At 31.7% G+C, this 21,804-nt stretch overlaps 1 protein-coding gene across 5 annotated transcripts in view; it reads left to right on the top strand.

The window, feature by feature from the left end:
• The window catches only part of LOC139502192 (uncharacterized), a 55,948-nt gene extending 50,016 nt beyond the window's left edge, over positions 1 to 5,932 (top strand). For all 5 annotated transcript variants that reach the window (XM_071291616.1, XM_071291615.1, XM_071291618.1 and 2 more), the window contains exons 9-11: positions 952 to 1,065; positions 4,059 to 4,965; positions 5,211 to 5,932. In XM_071291616.1, coding sequence (XP_071147717.1) covers positions 952 to 1,065; positions 4,059 to 4,363 — 419 coding nt within the window. In that variant the 3' untranslated portion in view covers positions 4,364 to 4,965; positions 5,211 to 5,932. The remainder of the gene's footprint in view (positions 1 to 951; positions 1,066 to 4,058; positions 4,966 to 5,210) is intronic.
• Positions 5,933 to 21,804: the final 15,872 nt, after the last annotated feature.

Raw genomic sequence — 21,804 nt, 5'->3', positions numbered from 1 at the left:
TAAAATAGAACATAGGGGTCAAATGCAGTTTTTGGCTTATATCTCAAAATCGAAAGCATTAAGAGCAAATCTGACATGGAGTAAAAATGTTCATTAGGTCAATATCTATCAGCCCTGAAATTTTCAGATGAATCAAACATCCAATTGTTGGGTTGCTGCCACTTAATTGGTAATTTTAAGGAAATTTTGCAGTTTTTGGTCATTATCTTGAATATTATTATAGATAAAGATAAACTGTAAACAGCAAATATGATCAGCAAAGTAAGATCTACAAATAAGTCAATTTGACCAAAATTGTCAATTGACCTCTTTAGGAGTTATTGCCCTTTAAAGACTTTTTTCACAATTTGTTCATCATGTTGACTTACTTTAAAAAATCTTCTCTTATGAAACTGCTGTATCAATTTCAGCCAAACTTAGGCTAAATGAGTTTCAGAGTATCTAGTATAAATTTTATATTTCATTTCCTTGTATGTCAAGAAACATAGCTCCTATGGCTAAAATAGAACATAGGAGAAAATGATTTTTTTTTTGCTTTTGAAGAAAATAGGACGATTCAAAGAACATTTAAATAAATTGAAAAGCCAAAATAATCATTGATGAGAGATTAAACCAAAAAAATTCAGGTGAGCGATTCAGGCTCTTGAGAGCCTCTTGTTTGTCATTTCCTGGGTCCCGCAAGACCTCATTTCCCGTTTTCACTCCACAATAATTTGACTTTCACGTGTCACCCTTACAAAAAATCAGCAATCCCGCGTCACGCTTAGACCCCAATGAGACCCACATATAACAGCACAAACTTAAAATAAATTAAATTAATAAAAATGGTTCCAAAATTCTAGGCAAGTAGTGATTTTTTTTTTAATATATGACAGAGTAGAATGTGAAACAATACCTATTTCAGTAGAGCAAATGTTATTAAAGAATAATTTTCCTTTTCATATTTTGTAGGCTCCCAGGAATTATTAGATAAGACTGGTGAAAAGGGACTAATTTATGTAGACCCTATTGGAGCAATAGTTATATCTATTTATATAATTATAAACTGGTGGATCACTGGATATGGTAAGATTATTTTCTGGATATTTTTATGCGCCACCTAGGGGCATTATGTTTTTTAGCTCACCTGGCCCGAAGGGCCAAGTGAGCTTTTCTCATCACTTGGCGTCCGTCGTCCGTCGTCGTTAACTTTTACAAAAATCTTCTCCTCTGAAACTACTGGGCCAAATCAAACCAAACTTGGCCACAATCATCATTGGGGTATCTAGTTTAAAAAATGTGTGGCGTGACCCGGTCAACCAACCAAGATGGCCGCCACGGCTAAAAATAGAACATAGGGGTAAAATGCAGTTTTTGGCTTATAACTCAAAAACCAAAGCATTTAGAGCAAATCTGACATGGGGTAAAAATGTTTATCAGGTCAAGATCTATCTGCCCTGAAATTTTCAGATGAATCGGTCAATCGGTTGTTGGGTTGCTGCCCCTGAATTGGTAATTTTGAGGAAATTTTGCTGTTTTTGGTTATTATCTTGAATATTATTATAGATAGAGATAAACTGTAAACAGCAAAAATGTTCATCAAAGTAAGATCTACAAATAAGTCAACATGACCAAAATGGTCAGTTGACCCGTTTAGGAGTTATTGCCCTTTATAGTCAATTTTTAACCATTTTTCGTTAATTAAAGTAATCTTTTACAAAAATCTTCTCCTCTGAAACTACTGGGCCAAATTAATCCAAACTTGGCCACAATCATCTTTGGGGTATCTAGTTTAAAAAATGTGTGGCGTGACCTGGTCAACCAACCAAGATGGCCGCCACGGCTAAAAATAGAACAAAGGGGTAAAATGCAGTTTTTGGCTTATAACTCAAAAACCAAAGCATTTTGAGGAAATCTGACGGGATAAAAATGTTTATCAGGTCAAGATCTATCTGCCCTGAAATTTTCAGATGAATCAGTCAATCGGTTGTTGGGTTGCTGCCCCTGAATTGGTAATTTTGAGGAAATTTTGCTGTTTTTGGTTATTATCTTGAATATTATTATAGATAGAGATAAACTGTAAACAGCAATAATGTTCATCAAAGTAAGATCTACAAATAAGTCACATGACCAAAATGGTCAGTTGACCCGTTTAGGAGTTATTGCCCTTTATAGTCAATTTTAACCATTTTTCATAAATTAAATTAATCTTTTACAAAAATCTTCTCCTCTGAAACTACTGGGCCAAATTAATCCAAACTTGGCCACAATCATCTTTGGGGTATCTAGTTTAAAAAATGTGTGGCGTGACCTGGTCAACCAACCAAGATGGCCGCCACCGCTAAAAATAGAACATAGGGGTAAAATGCAGTTTTTGGCTTATAACTCAAAAACCAAAGCATTTTGAGGAAATCTGACATGGGATAAAAATGTTTATCAGGTCAAGATCTATCTGCCCTGAAATTTTCAGATGAATCGGTCAATCGGTTGTTGGGTTGCTGCCCCTGAATTGGTAATTTTGAGGAAATTTTGCTGTTTTTGGTTATTATCTTGAATATTATTATAGATAGAGATAAATTGTAAACAGCAATAATGTTCAGCAAAGTAAGATCTACAAATAAGTCAACATGACCAAAATGGTCAGTTGACCCCTTTAGGAGTTATTGCCCTTTATAGTCAATCTTTAACCATTTTTCATAAATCTAAGTAATCTTTTACAAAATCTCCACTGAAACTACTAGGCCACAATCATCTTTGGGGTATCTAGTTTGAAAAATGTGTCCGATGACCTGGCCATTCAACCAAGATGGCCGCCACGGCTAAAAATAGAACATAGGGGTAAAATGCAGTTTTTGGCTTATAACTATGAATTCAAAGCATCTAGAGCAAATCTGACAAGAAGTTAAATTGTTAATCAAGTCAATACCTATCTGCCCTGAATTTTTCAGATGAATTGGACAACTGGTTGTTGGGTTGCTGCCCTCCAATTGGTAATTTTTAAAGAAATTTTGCCGTTTTTGGTTATCTTGAATACTATTATAGATAGCGATAAACTGTAAACAGCAATAATGTTCAGCAAAGTAAGATCTACAAATAAGTCAACATGACCTAAATGGTCAATTGACCCCTTAAGGAGTTATTGCCCTTTATAGTCAATTTTTAACAATTTTCATTAATTTGGTAAATATATGTAAATTTTTACCAAATATAGTTCTCTGTTACTAATGGGCAAAGTTCATTATAGATATAATTGTAAGAAGCAAAATCGTTCAGTAAAGTAAGAACTTCAAACACATCACCATCACCAAAATACAATTTTGTCATGAAACCATTTGTGTCCTTTGTTTAATATGCACATAGACCAAGGTGAGCGACACAGGCTCTTTAGAGCCTCTAGTTTGGCTGTGCTCCCGTTCGTTCGTCCGTCAATCCGTTGCAGGTTAAAGTTTTTGGTCAAGATAGTTTTTGATGAAGTTGAAGTCCAATCAACTTGACACTTAGTACACATGTTTCCTATGATATGATCTTTCTAATTTTAATGCCAAATTAAAGATTTTACCCCACTGAACATCGAAAATGATAGTGGGAGAGGGGCATCCATATACTATGGCCACAATCTTTTTTTTTTCAATCTTATTGTCAGCAGACTTCACCATCTTAATCAATTACAACTAAGAAACCAGTATATGACACAAACAAACTTACTTCTACAACTAGTTCATAAAAATCACACATTGGCTTATTCAACCATGGTTCCACTGTAGTTAAATTGAGGTGTTTTGTAATGGTATTATGGTGTTTTAAAACTGTATTATGATGTTTTGTAATTGTATTATGGTGTTTTGAAACTGTATTATGGTGTTTTATAATTGTATTATGGTGTTTTATAATTGTATTATGGTGTTTTGAAACTGTATTATGGTGTTTTATAATTGTATTATGGTGTTTTGAAACTGTATTATGGTGTTTTACAATTGTATTATGGTGTTTTGTAATTGTATTATGGTGTTTTGTAATTGTATTATGGTGTTTTGAAACTGTATTATGATGTTTTGTAATTGTATTATGGTGCTTTGCAGGTCAAATCAAGATGCTGACTGGACACACTGCCAAACCTGACTTCCTGAAAAAATTAACATGGATTTGTGTGAATCATCATCCAAAAGTTCAATACGTAGATACTGTCAGGGCATTCCACTTTGGAAACAACTTCCTGGTCGAAGTGGACATTGTCCTTCCAGAGGACATGACTCTCAAAGAAGCCCATGACATTGGGGAACCCCTTCAACAAAAGCTTGAAAGACTGAAAGAAGTGGAAAGAGCATTCGTTCATTTGGATTATGAATTTGAACATAACCCATTGACTGAACACAAGATGGCCTGAAGGATCGAAATCTCATATATTTTTTTTATATGTAAATATGAACAGTATTTTAACATTGACTGTGTCTTAGACATCTTATACATGTACTTACTAAGTGTCAGTAGTTTAGTAGAAAGGTATAGTTTTAATTACATTTACAGAAATGAAATTTAAGCCAAAAGTAAAAAATCAAAGTCTTTTTAGAGTTTTATTTATATTTGATGTAATAATATACAAAAATAATTACTTCTGAAGACCTTATTTTTGTTGTTGTTGTCATTATTATCCAATCAAAATAGACATTAAACCATTAACATTTTTTTTTTAAACAAAAAAAGTGTCCCAATGTAAAGAAATTCGGTACATGTATTGTAATCTTGAGCCTGGTTCCATTCTGACTGACTTGAAAAATAAACTTAATGTAATTATATATGGTGTAGATATATTTATGTAGATGTGATTTATTTCTAGTCTTTTAGAACAAATCCTAACATTATGTGACTTGTAGCATATATATACTAACAAACTGTTTTTAAAAGATGTCCTCAAATATCATCAAAATTAACTCCTATTATAATATTCATTTTATCTACTGTACTCTCACAGTCACTCACAGGACATTGGTATACTGTACTCTCACAGTCACTTACAGGACATTTATCTACTGTACTCTCACAGTCACTCACAGGACATTTATCTACTGTACTCTCACAGTCACTCACAGGACATTTATCTACTGTACTCTCACAGTCACTCACAGGACATTTATCTACTGTACTCTCACAGTCACTCACAGGACATTTATCTACTGTACTCTCACAGTCACTCACAGGACATTTATCTACTGTACTCTCACAGTCACTCACAGGACATTTATATACTGTAAATTCAGAAATTTTTGCGTGCATTTATTATTTGTCATTTTAGACGATTTTAATTTTTACGATTTTGAGAAAAAATTTGTTTAATTCAAATAAAATATTTCAAAATGCGAGTTTTAATTATTGCGTTTACAACTCTGTTGCATTTTCGCAATGATAAAAAACCTGGCTATAATTTCTGGATTTACAGTACTTATATAAAACAATATTTACATATATATATGTGATTGGTTTCTAGTCTTTTTTAAACTTTTAGAACTAAACATGTAATGTATTGCGGTGTATTGATAAACTCCGCAGTATTTATTAATGTATATATTAAGTTTTTCTTGAATTGTATATGGTTGGTATGGCTTTATTTTTAATGAGTTATATCCTGAAAATACAAGTGAAGACAATTTTTATTCCTTCCTTGGGAGCACCACTGGTAAGCTGCTTTACAGAATACTGAGCTATGATCAGAAGTACCAATTCCCCTGCATAAATTTGTGTTCTTGCAAGTTACAACTGAATCTGATTTGATGAAGCAACAAACATTAAAAAACCAATGTTGTATAATTTTTTTAAAGTATACAAATTTATGTAGACATATTTGGTCTTTATAGAAAGTAACTCCCATTCTTATCTCCAGCTTTGTTTAAGGTGGTACCCACTAAAAATAAAATTTTGACAATGTATTTACTTTGAACCTTTAACAAAAATATAAAAATTTTGAAAATTTTGAACCAACCGTTTTGTCAGAAAAATTACACTGGTTATATAGCAGTTTGACAAACACCAATTTTGATCATTGAGAAGCTTAATATTCCCTTTACAACACAAGGTAATTAAAACGTTAAGCTGACTTTACAGAGTTATCTCCCTGTAGTGTTAAGTACCACCTTGAAATTCAGTTCTGATATCAAGTATGAACATGCATCTTAAGTTTTGATGGAATTAAAACATTCCTTTGTTCACAATGTGAAATATGAGTACAGTAAAACCTGACTAAACCGAACCCTTTCGGGACTTGAGATTTTGTTCGGTTTTGGCAGGTATTCGGTTTCATCAGGTTCACAATGCATAAAATGCGATATGATTGGTCTTCAGATCAAGTTTGGATTAGACAGGTTTCCGGTTTATTCAGGGTTCAGTTTAATCAGGTTTCACTGTATCTTGTAAGAATGACATTTATTACTCATTTTTGTCCCTATTATTATCAAGCTTCAGTATCAAGCAAGAAATATTAAAAAGCAGAGTAATAGAATTTTATTTACTTTTTATTATAGCTCAGTATTGTAGAGAATCAGTACCTCTCCCTTGGAAGGGGAGGTAACCAGCACAAATAATGTAATCTAAAATTCAGTTCAGGATATGGAAAATGATTTATTATTATTTAAAAGATATAATCATGAAGCATTTAAAATCTTTCACTGAAAATGTAGTGTAATAAAATAGAAGGGTAAAATATACTTTACATTCCAGAATTTTTTTGTTATAAGTTTTTTTATTTGTAAATATGACTGAATAATGAAAAAAGTCTTCCTTTGAAATGACTTTTAATCTCGTCTTGCTACCAATTTCACAAATAAATCTTCCAATAAATAATAGTGATGTGAAGGGAATATTCCAGTGTACATATAAGTTACAATTTACAATTAAATATTAACTTTATTTTTTTTGTGAGAAAGCTTACAAAATAGTGAGATTTCATACTTCGTCAATAAAAAAAATCATATTAAAACAAATAATAAGTAAATACTGATTTGTCAGGAAAATCCGAAAATAGATTTTGTGGCCAAGTTGTCTAAGTAGGTCATCTACACCCATCACTAGCCTGTCAACACCAAGGTTGTGAGTACAAATCCTGCCTTGTGGCAAGTTGCTTTCTATTACAATATTTATTAAATGAGATTGACGCTTTTCCTGTTGAGGGTTGTGCTTCTCTTCTTCCCCTTTGTCTTCCTCCACCAAAAAATACAATCTGCCATGAAATAGCTAAGAGAACCAAAAGTGGCATTGAAACACCACCATTTAATTAAAAAAAAAATGTAGCTTCTAACAATCTCTGAATAACTCTTATTTATCTCCCCAAAAAGGGCATTATTTTGAATTAGATTCTGATGTGCATTTGTGTGATCACTTAACAGAGTGGGAGATTTTTGTTGTGTTTATTGCTAGCTTTTCTGTAAATTTTAAATGAAATCAACTTAAATTATAATCTTAGAATTAAGTGTTAAATAATATACTAATTGTGTAATTTCTACAGAAGGAGATGTTTAAGTATTTAATAAAAAAAAAATGGTATAACCCTTCCCAGGATATCATTGCCAAAGCTTAAACTTATTTTTAGAAAATTGATGATTTTGTATGAGTTATTTCCCTTTCTTGGTGGTAAAATTTTTTGTATGTTTGTAAGATTCATGTAATATATGCAGTCAATATAGATTATTTTTACATGATATTTAAGAATAGAAATCTATAAAATTTATTGTCTTAAAATGTGTGTTATTTCAAGTTGTACAGGGTTTTTTATAAAATATGTAGGAACAAATATGACTCATAAGGTCCAAGAACACAATTATTTCGTAGTGCATTTCTTTTAGAACATATATGAAAATAAAAAAAATCCCACCTGCGCTTTCTCAATGAAATTTTTACAGTGTTGAACTACTTTTGGGACAAATTACATCAAAATTATAGAAAACTTCATCGGCTCTAACTCAAAATATGGACAATTTCATGTTTAGGGCGTCTTGAAATCTTTTGACAGCTCCCGAAGTACTAATTTTTAACCTTTTCAGCTGGACCAAATCACTACTTTCCTTAAAAATTTGGGATCCAAATTTGTTTACAGTGTAATTTCACCCCCCTTCTTGCAATTTGAGGCATTAAACATGGAGAAATAAATTTGGAAGGTTCATTCTCATTTATCCAACTTTTTAAAATTATAAGTAATATAGGTAAAAAAAAAGTTGGATAGATGAGATCAAAGATTATCAAGAACAAAGGGTTTTTCAATTAGAGTTTGGGTTGAATGACAGGTGAAAGATAAGACTGAAAAATATACCTGGATTAAATTTTCTGTAGTATTATTTAGCATAGCATATTAAAATGTGCAACTGACATTTAGTTAATGTAAAGTTAATCATTTGAAAGTATTTTAAAGTTTTTTCACCCTTAATTAAAATGTGAATTGAATAGAAAAAATATCAGTTGCACTTTTATTCATGAAGAGATGTGTCAATGAGATGGAGCTTTTTTTTGGTGTAATAGATCCTCTTCGTTCATTTTCTTCTGTTCTTCTGACCAAATGATCCAAATAAGACAAAATATAAGTGAATACGTTTCACTACACAAAGACTGGAACAAAACAAAATCACATAATATATAATCCTAATAATTTTTCTTATATATATAAACAAACGCAACAAAGCACAAGGGTTAAAAACCATAGCACAGAAAGATCCATAGCACACACTAAAGGCATGCTCAGTACTAGATCTTCATCCTAGTTTAAGTAGGTAGGATACTGCATCAGTGTAGTGATATACGTTGATCTGTCCTTGCTGTAGTCTATCCTTAAGTTTTGTCAGTCTGTTGTCTATGTAGGTTTAGGGGCGTTTCAAGGATATTTAAAAGAAGGGCCGGAGAAAGAACAAAAATTGGACCTTATTTTTGCCAAAAACATAAAATAAATATGTAATGCACTAATGTAACAGTTCCTGACTTGGAGCATGTATATTTCATAGTTAAAGTGTCAGGGTTTGACCTTTTTTTATGCCAAACTTCCTCCATTAAAATATTGTCTATTGTTTGTTAAAATGGTTGGATGGATCTTAACAGCAGAATACCAATAACGAGAAATTCCAATTCATACGGTATAACCATTACTAAACATTTCAATATTGCTAGGCCAGGATTGTCAGAACGAAAGGCGTAATTACGGTTCCCCGGGTAGAGGGTACATGGTGAAGCTTAGAAGCTCCTGGGTTCCATCAAATTATGAAGAAGCTAGACTTATAAATATCTCTCTTTTTAAATTAAAGCAATCATGTCAATGTCTAGTTCCGATAGGTGGTATATGGTACATGAATTAACATGGTGCTTGAATTTGATGGCAAAATGTAGGTCCGATGATGTTACTTGGTTGCTAACTAATGAATATTGAAACAATATGATACTACTAAAGGCTATCCAGATTGTGAAGTAAAAATGCTATACCAAATACACATGTTACTAGTATAATTGTAAATTAACGCAGAACCTCAAATGAACAAATATTACTGATATGTGGGTTTCTTCTGTATAAACATGATAAATGATGAAACATTTATTTATTATTTTAAATATACTAAATTTTAGTTAAAAATAGTTTACATTTTATGTATGCCTATTTTATAAACATTTATATTTTTTAAATAGTATAAAAACATACAGGAACAAATTTACTATCAAATTTTAGAAAGACACCTTACTATTATTAAACAAACAACCCAATAATTAACAAAAATAAAAAGTTGGCTAAATGAGAATACCTTATTTTAAAAAGTTGGATAAATGAGAAGACACCATTTGGAAGGGGTATACAAATTTATGACAGGTAACCCACTGTCAACATTAGGGACTATATTCGTGAACAACGAAAATCAAGGGACGACTATTGTGGTCTCAGACCATTACCATGTTAATGGGCCTTATCAAAGTTTCCTGGTTAATAGTTTATATTGTATTGCATTGATAATACATGTAATCACTTATTTCTGTGTCAGTTTAATAGGTTGCTTTCATTGCACACAAACTATGTACATGTATTAAAAAAAAATGTCATACTGTGGATTGAGTGTTTATATAATGTTCATCTGATTACCATGATTGCCTTTTGTTACCAAGTATTAAGGGATTCAAATTGGGGCAAGATAAAAAAATGTCTGTCTGGCTCAAATATTTTTTTGAAGCCCTGGCCTGAAGACAAGTTTTATTTTATTGAACATTTGAATTAGGAGTTAATCTTTATATGTAAAATTTACAAAAATTTGTACCACACGAATAATAATGAATCCACAGTATCAACATACCCACTTTTGGTATGTATAGTGCGCATTTGTGTATAGTGCACACCGCACCCCCTTTGTGGTCCAAGAAACAAGAGAAAAGTTTATTTGTGATTTTTAGATTTCAACATTAGTTTTTAATTAATCAAAGTAACAGTATATATTTTTCATTATATTTTATGATAATTATTATTTTGTTTTCTGTTCAAATGAAAAAAGGAGATTAGTTAATACTCAACCAGTTTGCAATTGTAAAATATAAGTCGTATATAGAACAAAAATTTTGTGATAAAAAAATAGTACAAAAATTATTTTATTTGTAAACTGAACAAATTAAATTGTGATTCATTGTATAAATACATGCATTAATGACCTGATCTGAGAACTAAAAAACAAAACAAATGATTGTATAGTGGAATCAGTGTACACAGTGAAACCTTTCTTAAATGAATTGATGTTCTTTAGGGAGTTTTAATTTACACTGTTTCCTGAGGGGGTTACTATCTATATTTTTAGTGGTATGAGTGTGCCGCAAAACAGGGTCCCTTTTTCATGCCCTGCTGGTTAGAACAGGGTCCCCTTTTCATGTCCTGCTGGTTAGAACAAGGTCGCTTTTTTCATGCCCTGCTGGTGAAAACAGGGTCTTGTTTTAAAAAAAGTATTTGTCTAGAACAGGATCACTTATTTAACTGTTTATAGGAGCAAAAAGAGTTGATCAGTAATCTGTTGTTTTGCTTTATTCTTAATCCTTGGTCAATTGTAGTAAAAAAAAGTGTCTAGAACAGGGTATACATTTTCTGAGCGGGTCTAGAACAGGGTATGTTTTTCAACATTTCTGTTTAGAACAGGGTATGTTTTTCAATGTTTACTGGTTAGAACAGGGTATGATTTGACAAGTGCTGTCGGCACAGTTATACCCGAAAGGATAGTCAGTAGCCCCCCCCCCCCTCCACCGGGCACTGTTTCCACTAAATGCCTATCTCAAATGGTATGTACCTACCTCAGACGACACATAAATGATCACATCTTAATGTCTTGTGATGATTTGTGTGTCCCACTTAGTTCATCTGGAACTTCAAGAAAAACAACTTTACAGGATTCAACCATACTTCCATATATTATTCTGCAGTACAGAAAATTGATTTTAGTATGATTTTACATTGTTTAACACTTGCCAAAATAATTGTAGATGTTGTGCCTTTTCATTTTAAAAAAGTCTTGTGCAAAGTGCAGTCTTCAAGTTAAGCTTTTAGAAGATAGAGTTATGGTTCTTTGAATGGTATATATTTTGATATTGATAAACTATTTGCAAGTTTGCAACTCACAATTTTTATTTTTTTTTTAAATTTCTTCAGTTTATTAAATAGTCAACGTACATGGTGAAACAAAATAAGATTTCATTAAATTTATATATTATTTCTATTTTGTTTATGTATTTTTTTTCAATTCAGATTTATATGCTTGTCATTTTCTTTTATATTTCCTTCCGATACATGTGCTTTTGAAATTACCTCATTTGTTGAATCTAGATCTATTTTTCTCCTATATAAAATGTTTTTACTATAAATATGTCCAAACTTTTAAATGCTTGTTAATAGGTAAAGATACAATTAAGAGTGTCCAAATTTTGAAGAATACCTAATTCTTTGGCATCCACAAATAGTTTTTGTTATGAATTTTGATGCTTTCTGTTAATTCAATAAAATACATTCAATTATGATGAATTTATCCTTAATGGACTGAAAATTATGTTTATTAACATACAAAAATTGTATTAACCTCAACCTTTGGTCTCAGTTAATATGATAGTCTTTGATTGGTTGAAAATATGTAAGATCCTATTCCTCTTGGTAAAGAAAGCCCATACCAGTAGATAAATGTGTATAAATCATGAAATGAAATACTACAAAATAATCAATAAAGCCAATCATTTTTTATTTTTATGCTTCATCTTGATTTTTCCTTGACAGTTGGCCACAATCAATTTCAAGCTTAGAATATTACAGCAAGCTATATCTAGATGAATCAATAAACCACCCTTGGCCCCTATAAATCTGCCTTCTGTTGAATATGATATTCCAAGTTCCAACACATGATCAACAGTTTAATAAAAATAAATTGAAATAAAAGCTTATTTTTTGTTGAATAACATTAAGATAAAAAGATGTCTTACGAAGAAAACAATCAATTAGTTTTAATGACATGAATTCAAGGTTTGTTTACCAAAGAAAAATAGTAATAGCCTTGACCTTTTGGTCTCGGTAAATTTGATTTTCTTTGATTTAATTGTAAAAATAGATATGCTCAAATGAAAAACCGAAAAACAGTTGAGTTGAAAAAGAAAATCTTGACATAAGCCTTACATAATTTGTTTACTCTAACCAAAGGCTTATTATTAATCATTAAATACATGATTTGTTATCTTGGTAGATAAAACTTAAAACAAAGAAAGAAAAAGATCATGGTCAAAATTTCACATCATCAATTAAAAACTGTTTTCAGTGTGAAGAAAACTAATTGAGTTGACAAAAAGCTGTTGAAAATTATACAAGAAAACTAGCAGTATATGAAATTGAAATAAAGAAAATTGAATAAGGCTTACAGAATTTGATAATGTGTTATATATATGATAATTCCATCTTGCTTTATATTTTTTTTCCAATATGTTATTGAAATTATTATTTTACTTTAAAAAAAAAATGCCTTTATAGTTTATTTTATATTGAAAAGTCATTGTTTTACTCTATATATGTAAAGAGGAAGATATGTTATGTTATGAGAAATTATCATTTAATCAATAAAAAAACATCACAAATATTTAGAATTTTCCTTTCTCAAGCTAACATTTTGGGAAATATTTACTGTATATAATAAAGATAAGAAGATGTGGTTTGATTTACCAATGATACATTTTTACTCTCAAAAAAATACTGGCTAGTTCCTTTGAAATATTGACAACTCTAAAAACATTGATATTTAAGCTGAATTCTAATATTCAGTTATCATTGCAAATATTTTTCACATGTATGACAATCATTTTAGGGTATACAGGAAAAGACTTTTTTTACAAGAAAATGATGTTTATCTTTGAGTTCTATTTAAAAATATTGGCTAGACACTAGACAGAGGCGGATTTAGGGGGCCCCCCTTTTTGGGAAAAAATTTGGTTGCTTATATAGGGAATCACTGAAGCGTGACTAGAGCGGGCCCCTCTTAGGTCAGTCAGTGGGCCCCCACTTATTGCCAATTTAATAGAAATTCTGCTAATCCTTATTTCCCAGAAAGAATGAAATGAATGAATTAAAAGGTTCATTGTGTCAATAAAAAAGTAATTTGAAACAAAAAAGACATGTAATCAGTCATGGTTTTACATGGTGATTGTACATATCTTAAGAAAAACCTAATTAAAATGTCTGTGTTATTGCTTTGGGCATGTAGAAATCTAAGTTGAACATCATCCTGTAGTCAAAGTATTGTGACCTTTATCAAAACCCTTAACAAAACCATTGAGTCAGTTCAATAAGCATTCCCATTGCTCTTCTTCCTTATATGGCATAAAGCACATTGAAGAGAAGTAACAAAAGTCTAGTCCATAGAGATTATGGGTGTGTTTGGATATCTGCCTGAGGCGGCTTATGGGTAACCATAGGCCGCCTCAGGCGTATATCCAAATACACCCATAATATTACAACTGATTGAGTAGACTAGTCTGACGGATAATCAGTCTATCTGTCTGTATGAAAAGACTACTTCGAAAGGAGGGTAGTATACAACAAGGTCCAAAGAAGTGCATTTGTCAACTATAAGTAATTGTGCAGTCTTCAACAATAAGCAAAATAAATGCTATAAAGTCGGCTATAAAAAAACTAGCATATGATAAATATGTAAAACAATTCAAACAAAATAACAAACTGCCTGATTTATGACAAAGAATATACGAAAACAAGAATGTGTTCATAGTACACAGATGCCCAACCTGCACTAACATTTTCTTTGTTCAGTGGACTATGAAATCGGAGTTAAAACTCAGATCATATCATAGGGAACATGTGTACTAAGTTTAAAGTTGATTGAACTTACAACTTCAGTAAAAACTAGAACCTGAAGCGGTACATCCCAACAAATGGAAGGACAGACAAACAAATAAACAGACTCACAGGCCGAAAAACATAATGCCCTAGATGGGGCATCAAATCATTTACAAAATATTTGATAAACTGAACTCATTGCCTTCCCTAGATGGAAGGTAGGAATACCCTTTATTGTCAGACATGAAACAGTCATTTTCTGCTACTGTTAGCGTCAAATCTGGTTAACAATTTACCAAGATTCTGCGAAAATTGTGATTGGTCAGAGGTCTAAAACAATTATCTTAAGAATTATTTTTGGAAAAAGTTAACGTGCTTCTTCAAAATCAATTGATTTATCTTCTAAAAGAAAGTGAACATTTTATAGTCATGCACCAAAAATTACCGTTTACTTCATTTGGCAAGAATATTTACCATTATACGTCATAATGGTACCCCCATTACCACTCTCTTAATGGTAATGATCTGTCTGTTCCTTCTAATGGATCTTAGTCAAATTTATAAATGAATTCAATATAATAGAGAGATTATTTTTCAGGATTTTGGAATAAAGTCTAATGCCATTTGCAGTAATTTAATCAAATGTACTGATTTGGACCAAACTTACGGCAGTTGTACTTATAGAACTGACAAGTTTAGGAATAGGCCTGTAAATATTTCTTTTGATCTTCCTAGACTTATTGTATTGGACCAAACTTATTGCAGTGGTATTTATAAAGCTGACAAGTTTAGGAATAGGCCTGTAAATATTTTTTTTTATCTTCCTAGACTTACCGGTATTGTATTGGACCAAACTTATTGCAGTAGTATTTATAAAGCTGACAAGTTTAGGAATAGGCATTTACTTATTTCTTTTGATCTCCTAGACTTAAAGATTCAATTGAACTGTTTGCATTGATATTGTGTCTGGTATTTTGGGAATTAAAATCAGTGTGTCCTAATTGATTGTTGGTGTAAAACGCCACTTTTGGGCTATTTCGTGGCCGCAATTTTTTATTGGCGGAGGAAGCCAGAGTGCTTTGAGATAACCATGTCCTTTAATAGGAAAACTGACAATCCTAGTCAATTAAGATTTGAGTAGAGTGCACCCGCACCAGTAGGGTTCGAAGTCACAACTGCAGAGTCGACTGGCTAGTGATCATAGTTTTAGAACTACATGTACTTATACCACTTGGCCACAGAGACCTGTTTACTAGTCTAATTGATAGTTAAAAGTGAAATAAAAATGTTTCTATTGTTTTTTATATTGAAATTTCTTTTTTTTTTCTTGGCATTGCATGCGATTGTGTCTTCTTTGCCGTCTCTGTTGTTGCTGTATAAAATCATTTATGAAGTACATCCATCAATACTAGAAAGTAAAATCACAAAAATACTGAACTTCAAGGAAAATTTAAAACTGAAAGTCCCTAATTAAATGGCAAAATTAAAAGCTCACACATAATTCGAATGAATAACAACTGTCATATTCCTGACTTGGTACAGGCAAGAGAACAAAAGATGGTATGATTGCATATCATCAGATTAAGTACTTTGAGCTTGCTTTCAGTAATTGTGAGCATACTTTGATCTTGCTTTCGGTAATTGTGAGCATACTTTGATATTGTATAAGACTGCTTATAATTTGGTTTTACTTGTTTTGTTATGTGAGACAGCTATCCAACAAGAATGTGTCCATAGTACACAGCCCCACTCGCACTCTCATTTTCTATGTTTAGTTTGCCGTGAAATTGGGGTCAAAACTCTAAATCGGCATTAGAATTAGAAGGATCATATCATACAGAACATGTGTTCTAACGTTCAAGTTGTTTAGACTTCAACTTTTTCAAAAACTACCTTTACCAAAAACTTTAACCTGAAGCAGGACAGATGTCCAGAATGTTAAACATAATGCCCATAAATGTAGCATAAAAAGACCAAAGGACAAAAATGTGCAGCCTTCAATAATAAGCCAAACCAATTCTGATTGTAAGCTATAACAAGGTTTTGTATTAAAATACCGGTATATCAAATAACTCTATAAAGAAAATCCAATGAAGTATTCATGCAACAATGAAAATAAACAAATATTCCAGACAGCAAACAACAACAACTACTTGATCAACTTCAGAAAGGCACATTTAAAAAAGGATGTTGTTTGTTATCTTAATTCATTTCCTGTATTGATTTTGAGTGCATTATCTTTTTATCTTTCTTTTATTAGACCACTAATAGACATTAATACTAGAGCCCCCTTTTTCATAATCTATTTTTTTTTATCTGTATAAGAATTCAGCCTTGGGGTGTTATTTCATGGTTTTGCCAGTCATGGAACATTTAAAATCTATCCTTCATTTATACCCACACAATCAATGAGAACAAGTATCCAACAAAAAATAGTGAACCTTCAGTACCAATTAATATAGATATAAGAAGATGTGGTATGAGAACCAATGAGAAATCTTTCCATCCAAAAAAAAAATCACAAAAACACTGAACTCCAAGGAAAACTCAGTATGGTTAGTCCCTAAACAAATGGCAAAATCAAAAGCTCAAATACACCAACAAATGGATAATAACTGTCATATTCCTGACTTGGTATAGTCACAATTTGTAAAAGTAGACCATTATAGGTCGAAGTACGGTCATGCCATGATTATCTGTACGATGAAGCATGATATTATCGCTTGTACTAATTCAATTATTCCTCCCATCAACATGATAAAGGGAAATTGTAGGTTCTGATTCCATAAATGCTGATTTATACCAAATACTGGCAGACATAAGACCACAGGAAAGGCAAACACTTAAAAGATGCCCTGCTACACTATTTGTCCATAATGTAAATTCATTGTGTTCTATCAGTTATCTTTCTTTGTACTTTGTTTACATAACATTAGGTGGTAATGTAAAGTCATAAATATCCACTGGGGTAAAGCTGATGACCGTAACTGCATTCACGGTCATCCCAAGATGTCGGATGAAAAATTAGGTCAGTTTCTGTATTGTCTGTTAAAGTGTTTCTATATCATTTTCTTTACAAATCATACATTGAAACGATGTAAATTTATAAAAGAATCACTCGGAAATCACTAATTACTTCTGAGAAATGTGCATGAAACTTGAAAAAATCGCCAAGATGACCGTAAATCACAATCGAGATGACCGTAACAGAATCAGCGATTCATAACAAGGCTGACCGTAACTGCTTTAAAGATGAACGTAATTTGTAAATGATGACCGTAACTTTTAAAGGATGACCCTCAATTCTAAGAAATATCCGTATTTATATAACTATCTTTTTGTATCAAATAATTAATCGTGTTGGTATACACATATTAATATGAGAGTTTTATCCTATAGGTAGAAGAAAATAAGACATGCTTCAAATGCAAAGATTACCATATGTATCTTTTTTACAGTAGAGTGTTTAATTTTTAAAATGAATTTGCCAAAAGACATGCAATGAACAGGAAGGGAAAACATGCTACAAAAGCGCGATAAAATGACACCTTACAAGCATAATGAAAAAATGCGGTGCACAGTTCAACTGCTCGACATAAGATTTTTTTTTGTTTCTGGGATTCCTTTTAATGACATATAATAAATACACATTTTTAAAAATGCAAAAAAAAAATGCATGTACACCCATTGATATTATATCGTCTTTCATTTTGTCGTGCAAATAAAATAACAGAAATATTTAGAAAATATCATTCGAATAAACTAGTGAAGGTGAGCTCCAGCAAAGTAGATCCTTAAAATAGTATTGTACGAAAAGCGTATCACAAGGCGGAACGTTGTCAATTTGTATATACAATGTATACAGAAATGTTATTCATACAGTCAGGATTCTACTTCTTCAAAATTATCTCCCCATTACGCCAGTTCATGCTCACAATCGTAGAAATGGAAGCCATTGTAGGGATGACGCTCTGCCAATTTTGCTCTTGAAAACTGATAAATTTATCCACATAGCACCATTACGATCGATCGTTATATGTCAGTTATATTTTAAAAGACAAATGTATCTACTAGCTAATGAGCATTAGTTAATGATCTTGTCTGCATTGATTCAACTTAAAAATATTGTCTGTTCGGATGTCAGATGGAATTTTTGAAAATTCTTAAGCATTTAAAAAAAATCTAATTAAATATTTCGTGGAAGGGCAGACTAAACAATTTTAGTGGTTGAAGATTATAAACCCTAGTTATTACACACAAGAAAATCATATTTTTTCGAAGATATCCATTTTCATCATCCAAATTAAAAGACTGTCGTCAAGTACTTTTAGAAAAAAAATAGCTATTCGAACACACCTACTCTGTTTTTGTGATTCATTAGATAGGTATCTCACTTGACCCATATATTTCATCTTTTCGTACTGTCATTTTTTACGTTATTAAGTCAACCTGTAGCTTTGATATATAATAATGATAGAATCTGAAGCGAGATGCTATATAAAATACTCTTGCTTTGTACGTTTTAAAGACAAAATATACACCCAAACATGCCCTAACATAAAAAGGTGCACTCGATTTTTTTCTTTTCGATACAATCGTTACCTGTTTTGGGGAATTTTTTCTTGATTCACATAATGGAAGGGCAGACACGAAAATTTCTGAACTATAAGATTGATATGTTCTCCGTCCGTGATAAAAAAAAATCGGAGGTTATGCATTTTCTACATCCAACTTATAGATACTATATATAAAAAAGAAGATGTGGTATTATTGCCAATGAGACAACTATCCAGAAAAGACCAAAATGACACAAACATTAACAATTATAGGTAACCGTAAGGCCTTCAACAATGAGCAAAGCCCATACCGCATAGTCAGCTATAAAAGGCCCCGATAAGAACCATGTCGTCGACTTGATATCTTATTGTTTTGCATTACTATGGATTCTAATATGACGTGCTTCTTTCGCTTTGTAAACAACACTGTGATAAAATTCTCGATATATCTATACTTAGCGCAGACTCCGAGATGTACATAATAATGGCTGTTACAATATACTTCCCACGTAAATCCACATGTATTGAAACCTATTTGCAAACCCTTTGCCGATTTTATTGTTTTAAAAATTGCAATTAAAAAAGACAAAATCACTTTTATTCTTATTCGGATGCATAATAAAAAGAAGTAATGCAAAACAGCTCGGAGAAACCAACAAAATAAAAATAAAATAAAATTCCGCGAAAGTTTATTCATGTATTTGGCGCTATCAAAGTCATTTCAAAACATGACGTCATACAAATGAAAACGCTAGAGTTGAAAGTTTTCTGTTACGTGAACCATTTAAATTTCGTTTACTATTGTATTAAAATTCATTCTCAAGGTAGGTTTTGTTTAATTTTCTATTCTAATGCATTATTCGCATATTTACTGATTTCAGCAAGTCAACATGGCGGCTCCTTAGTTACGAAATGTCAACTTTGGATTTTACGGTAGCTTACGAGAAAAACATGTAAATCAAAATGGCAATTGTTTGTTTTGAGAATGAAACAGATTTTTTTTGGCGGTTGTTCACGAAATAATCCATGCAAGCTACGGATTTATTAGAATGTTCGAGCTTTATCTAACAGGGAGTAAAAAAGAACAGCCGCACACACAGCATACCCACCCTCGCTTCAGTTTTTTAATGATCGTATTTGTCCTATTAGAATCGAAATAATTCATGGAAGCCATAGATTATTGGAAATTTACACATGGCCTGGGCCGTTATATTCGTTAATTTTATCCCTCGCTAACGCTCAGGATAAAATTCGAATATCACGGCCCAGGCCATGTGTAAATTTCCAATAATCTATGGCTTCCATGAATTATTTCTTAAATAGATACATTGAAAACTTATGCAAAAATAAAAAAAATGTCGTTTTATTTGTTTCTATTAACTTTTTAGAAATTTGTTACTATATCAAACATTACAGTTAACATTTATCGCTTTCTCGATACACACAGAGCTTCGATTCTTTTGTTCTATTTCAAAAGTGTTTCCGCCTGCATATACCAAGACAAATTAAGATTTTAATATGCTTCCTCTAGAACCATACACATGGGCTCGATTACCAAATATTCGTAGGTATTAATAATGTTTTTAATGCTCCATTTATTGGCATTATGTTTTTCTGGTCTGTGCGTACGTTCGTCCGTTCGTCTGTTTGTTTGTCCAGCTTCAAGTTAAATAAAATTGAAACTTAGTACACATTTTCCCTATAGTAAACTATGATCTTTTTAATTCTAATGCCAAATTACAGTTTTATCCCATTTTCATAGTCCACTAAACATAGAAAATGATAGTGTAGATGAGGCATCCGTGTACTAGGGACACATTCATGTTTCTTCAAATTTTCGTCGTATCGCTGTCAATTTGTGTTAAAATTTTAACTTCGATATCAATAAATATTTCATTGTTTACGAGAAATATGCAATTTACTATCATTGTTATAAATCCTAAATATGGCCAATTATATTATAGTTTAAAAAAAGAAATTTATGAAACATATTTATATCCGCTAACCGTGCCCCTATTGAGATCGACAAACTCAACAAAAAAGCTTTGAATACAATACGGATATTTCTTAGAATTGATGGTTATCCTATAAAAGTTACGGTCGTCCTATATAAATTACAGTCAGTCTTTACAAATTACGGTCATCCTTTACAAGTTACGGTCATCTTTTTACCAATCACGGTCATCCTTGTTTTATGTTACGGTCATCTTGAAAATATTTTGATTATGATTTACGGTCATCTTAACGATTTTTTCAAATCGAATTTCCCGTTTCATGCACATTTCTCGGAAGTAATTAGTGATTTTCGAGTGATTCTTTTATAAATTTACATCGTTTCAATGTATGATTTGTAAAGAAAATGATATAGAAACACTTAAACAGACAATACAGAAACTGACCTAATTTTTCATCCGACATCTTGGGATGACCGTGAATGCAGTTACGGTCATCAGCTTTACCCCAGTGAATATCAGAATATGCTAAGAGCAAGTTGAAACTTAGAGCTTAGAGAAAATAAAGGCTTAATCTTAATTTACAGTTCTATTGAACTTTTCAGATAAATAAATCCATTTTTTTCATTTCCTCCTTGGAAAAAATTTTGTTTTGAAATCTCCTATGGAACAAAATGGAATTTAACCACGATTCTTTGTACCACTCCAATTTTGCATTTTTACAAGAATATGTGTCCATAGAATATCATGTCTTGATCATAGATATAAGAAGAGTATGAGTGCCACTTCAGTAATGGTCAAAACCACAACTTGGCCTATAATTTAAAATGATCACATCCTAATGAACACATGTACACAGATTTGAGGTGATGTGAATATAACTTCATGGTACACTAGCTTATCCAAAATCTTTCACCTCATACAGAATGAATGAACACAGAACAGAAAACATGTATGACTTCCATTATTACTGAACTACATGTAGTACACATTTGTTTATAGGCCAGCTGAA

The sequence above is a fragment of the Mytilus edulis genome, chromosome 13 (genome assembly GCF_963676685.1).
Source record: "Mytilus edulis chromosome 13, xbMytEdul2.2, whole genome shotgun sequence".
Lineage (NCBI taxonomy): Eukaryota > Metazoa > Mollusca > Bivalvia > Mytilida > Mytilidae > Mytilus > Mytilus edulis.
Note: the sequence above shows the minus strand (reverse complement) of the source record. Positions and strands in the feature narration are given on the sequence as shown.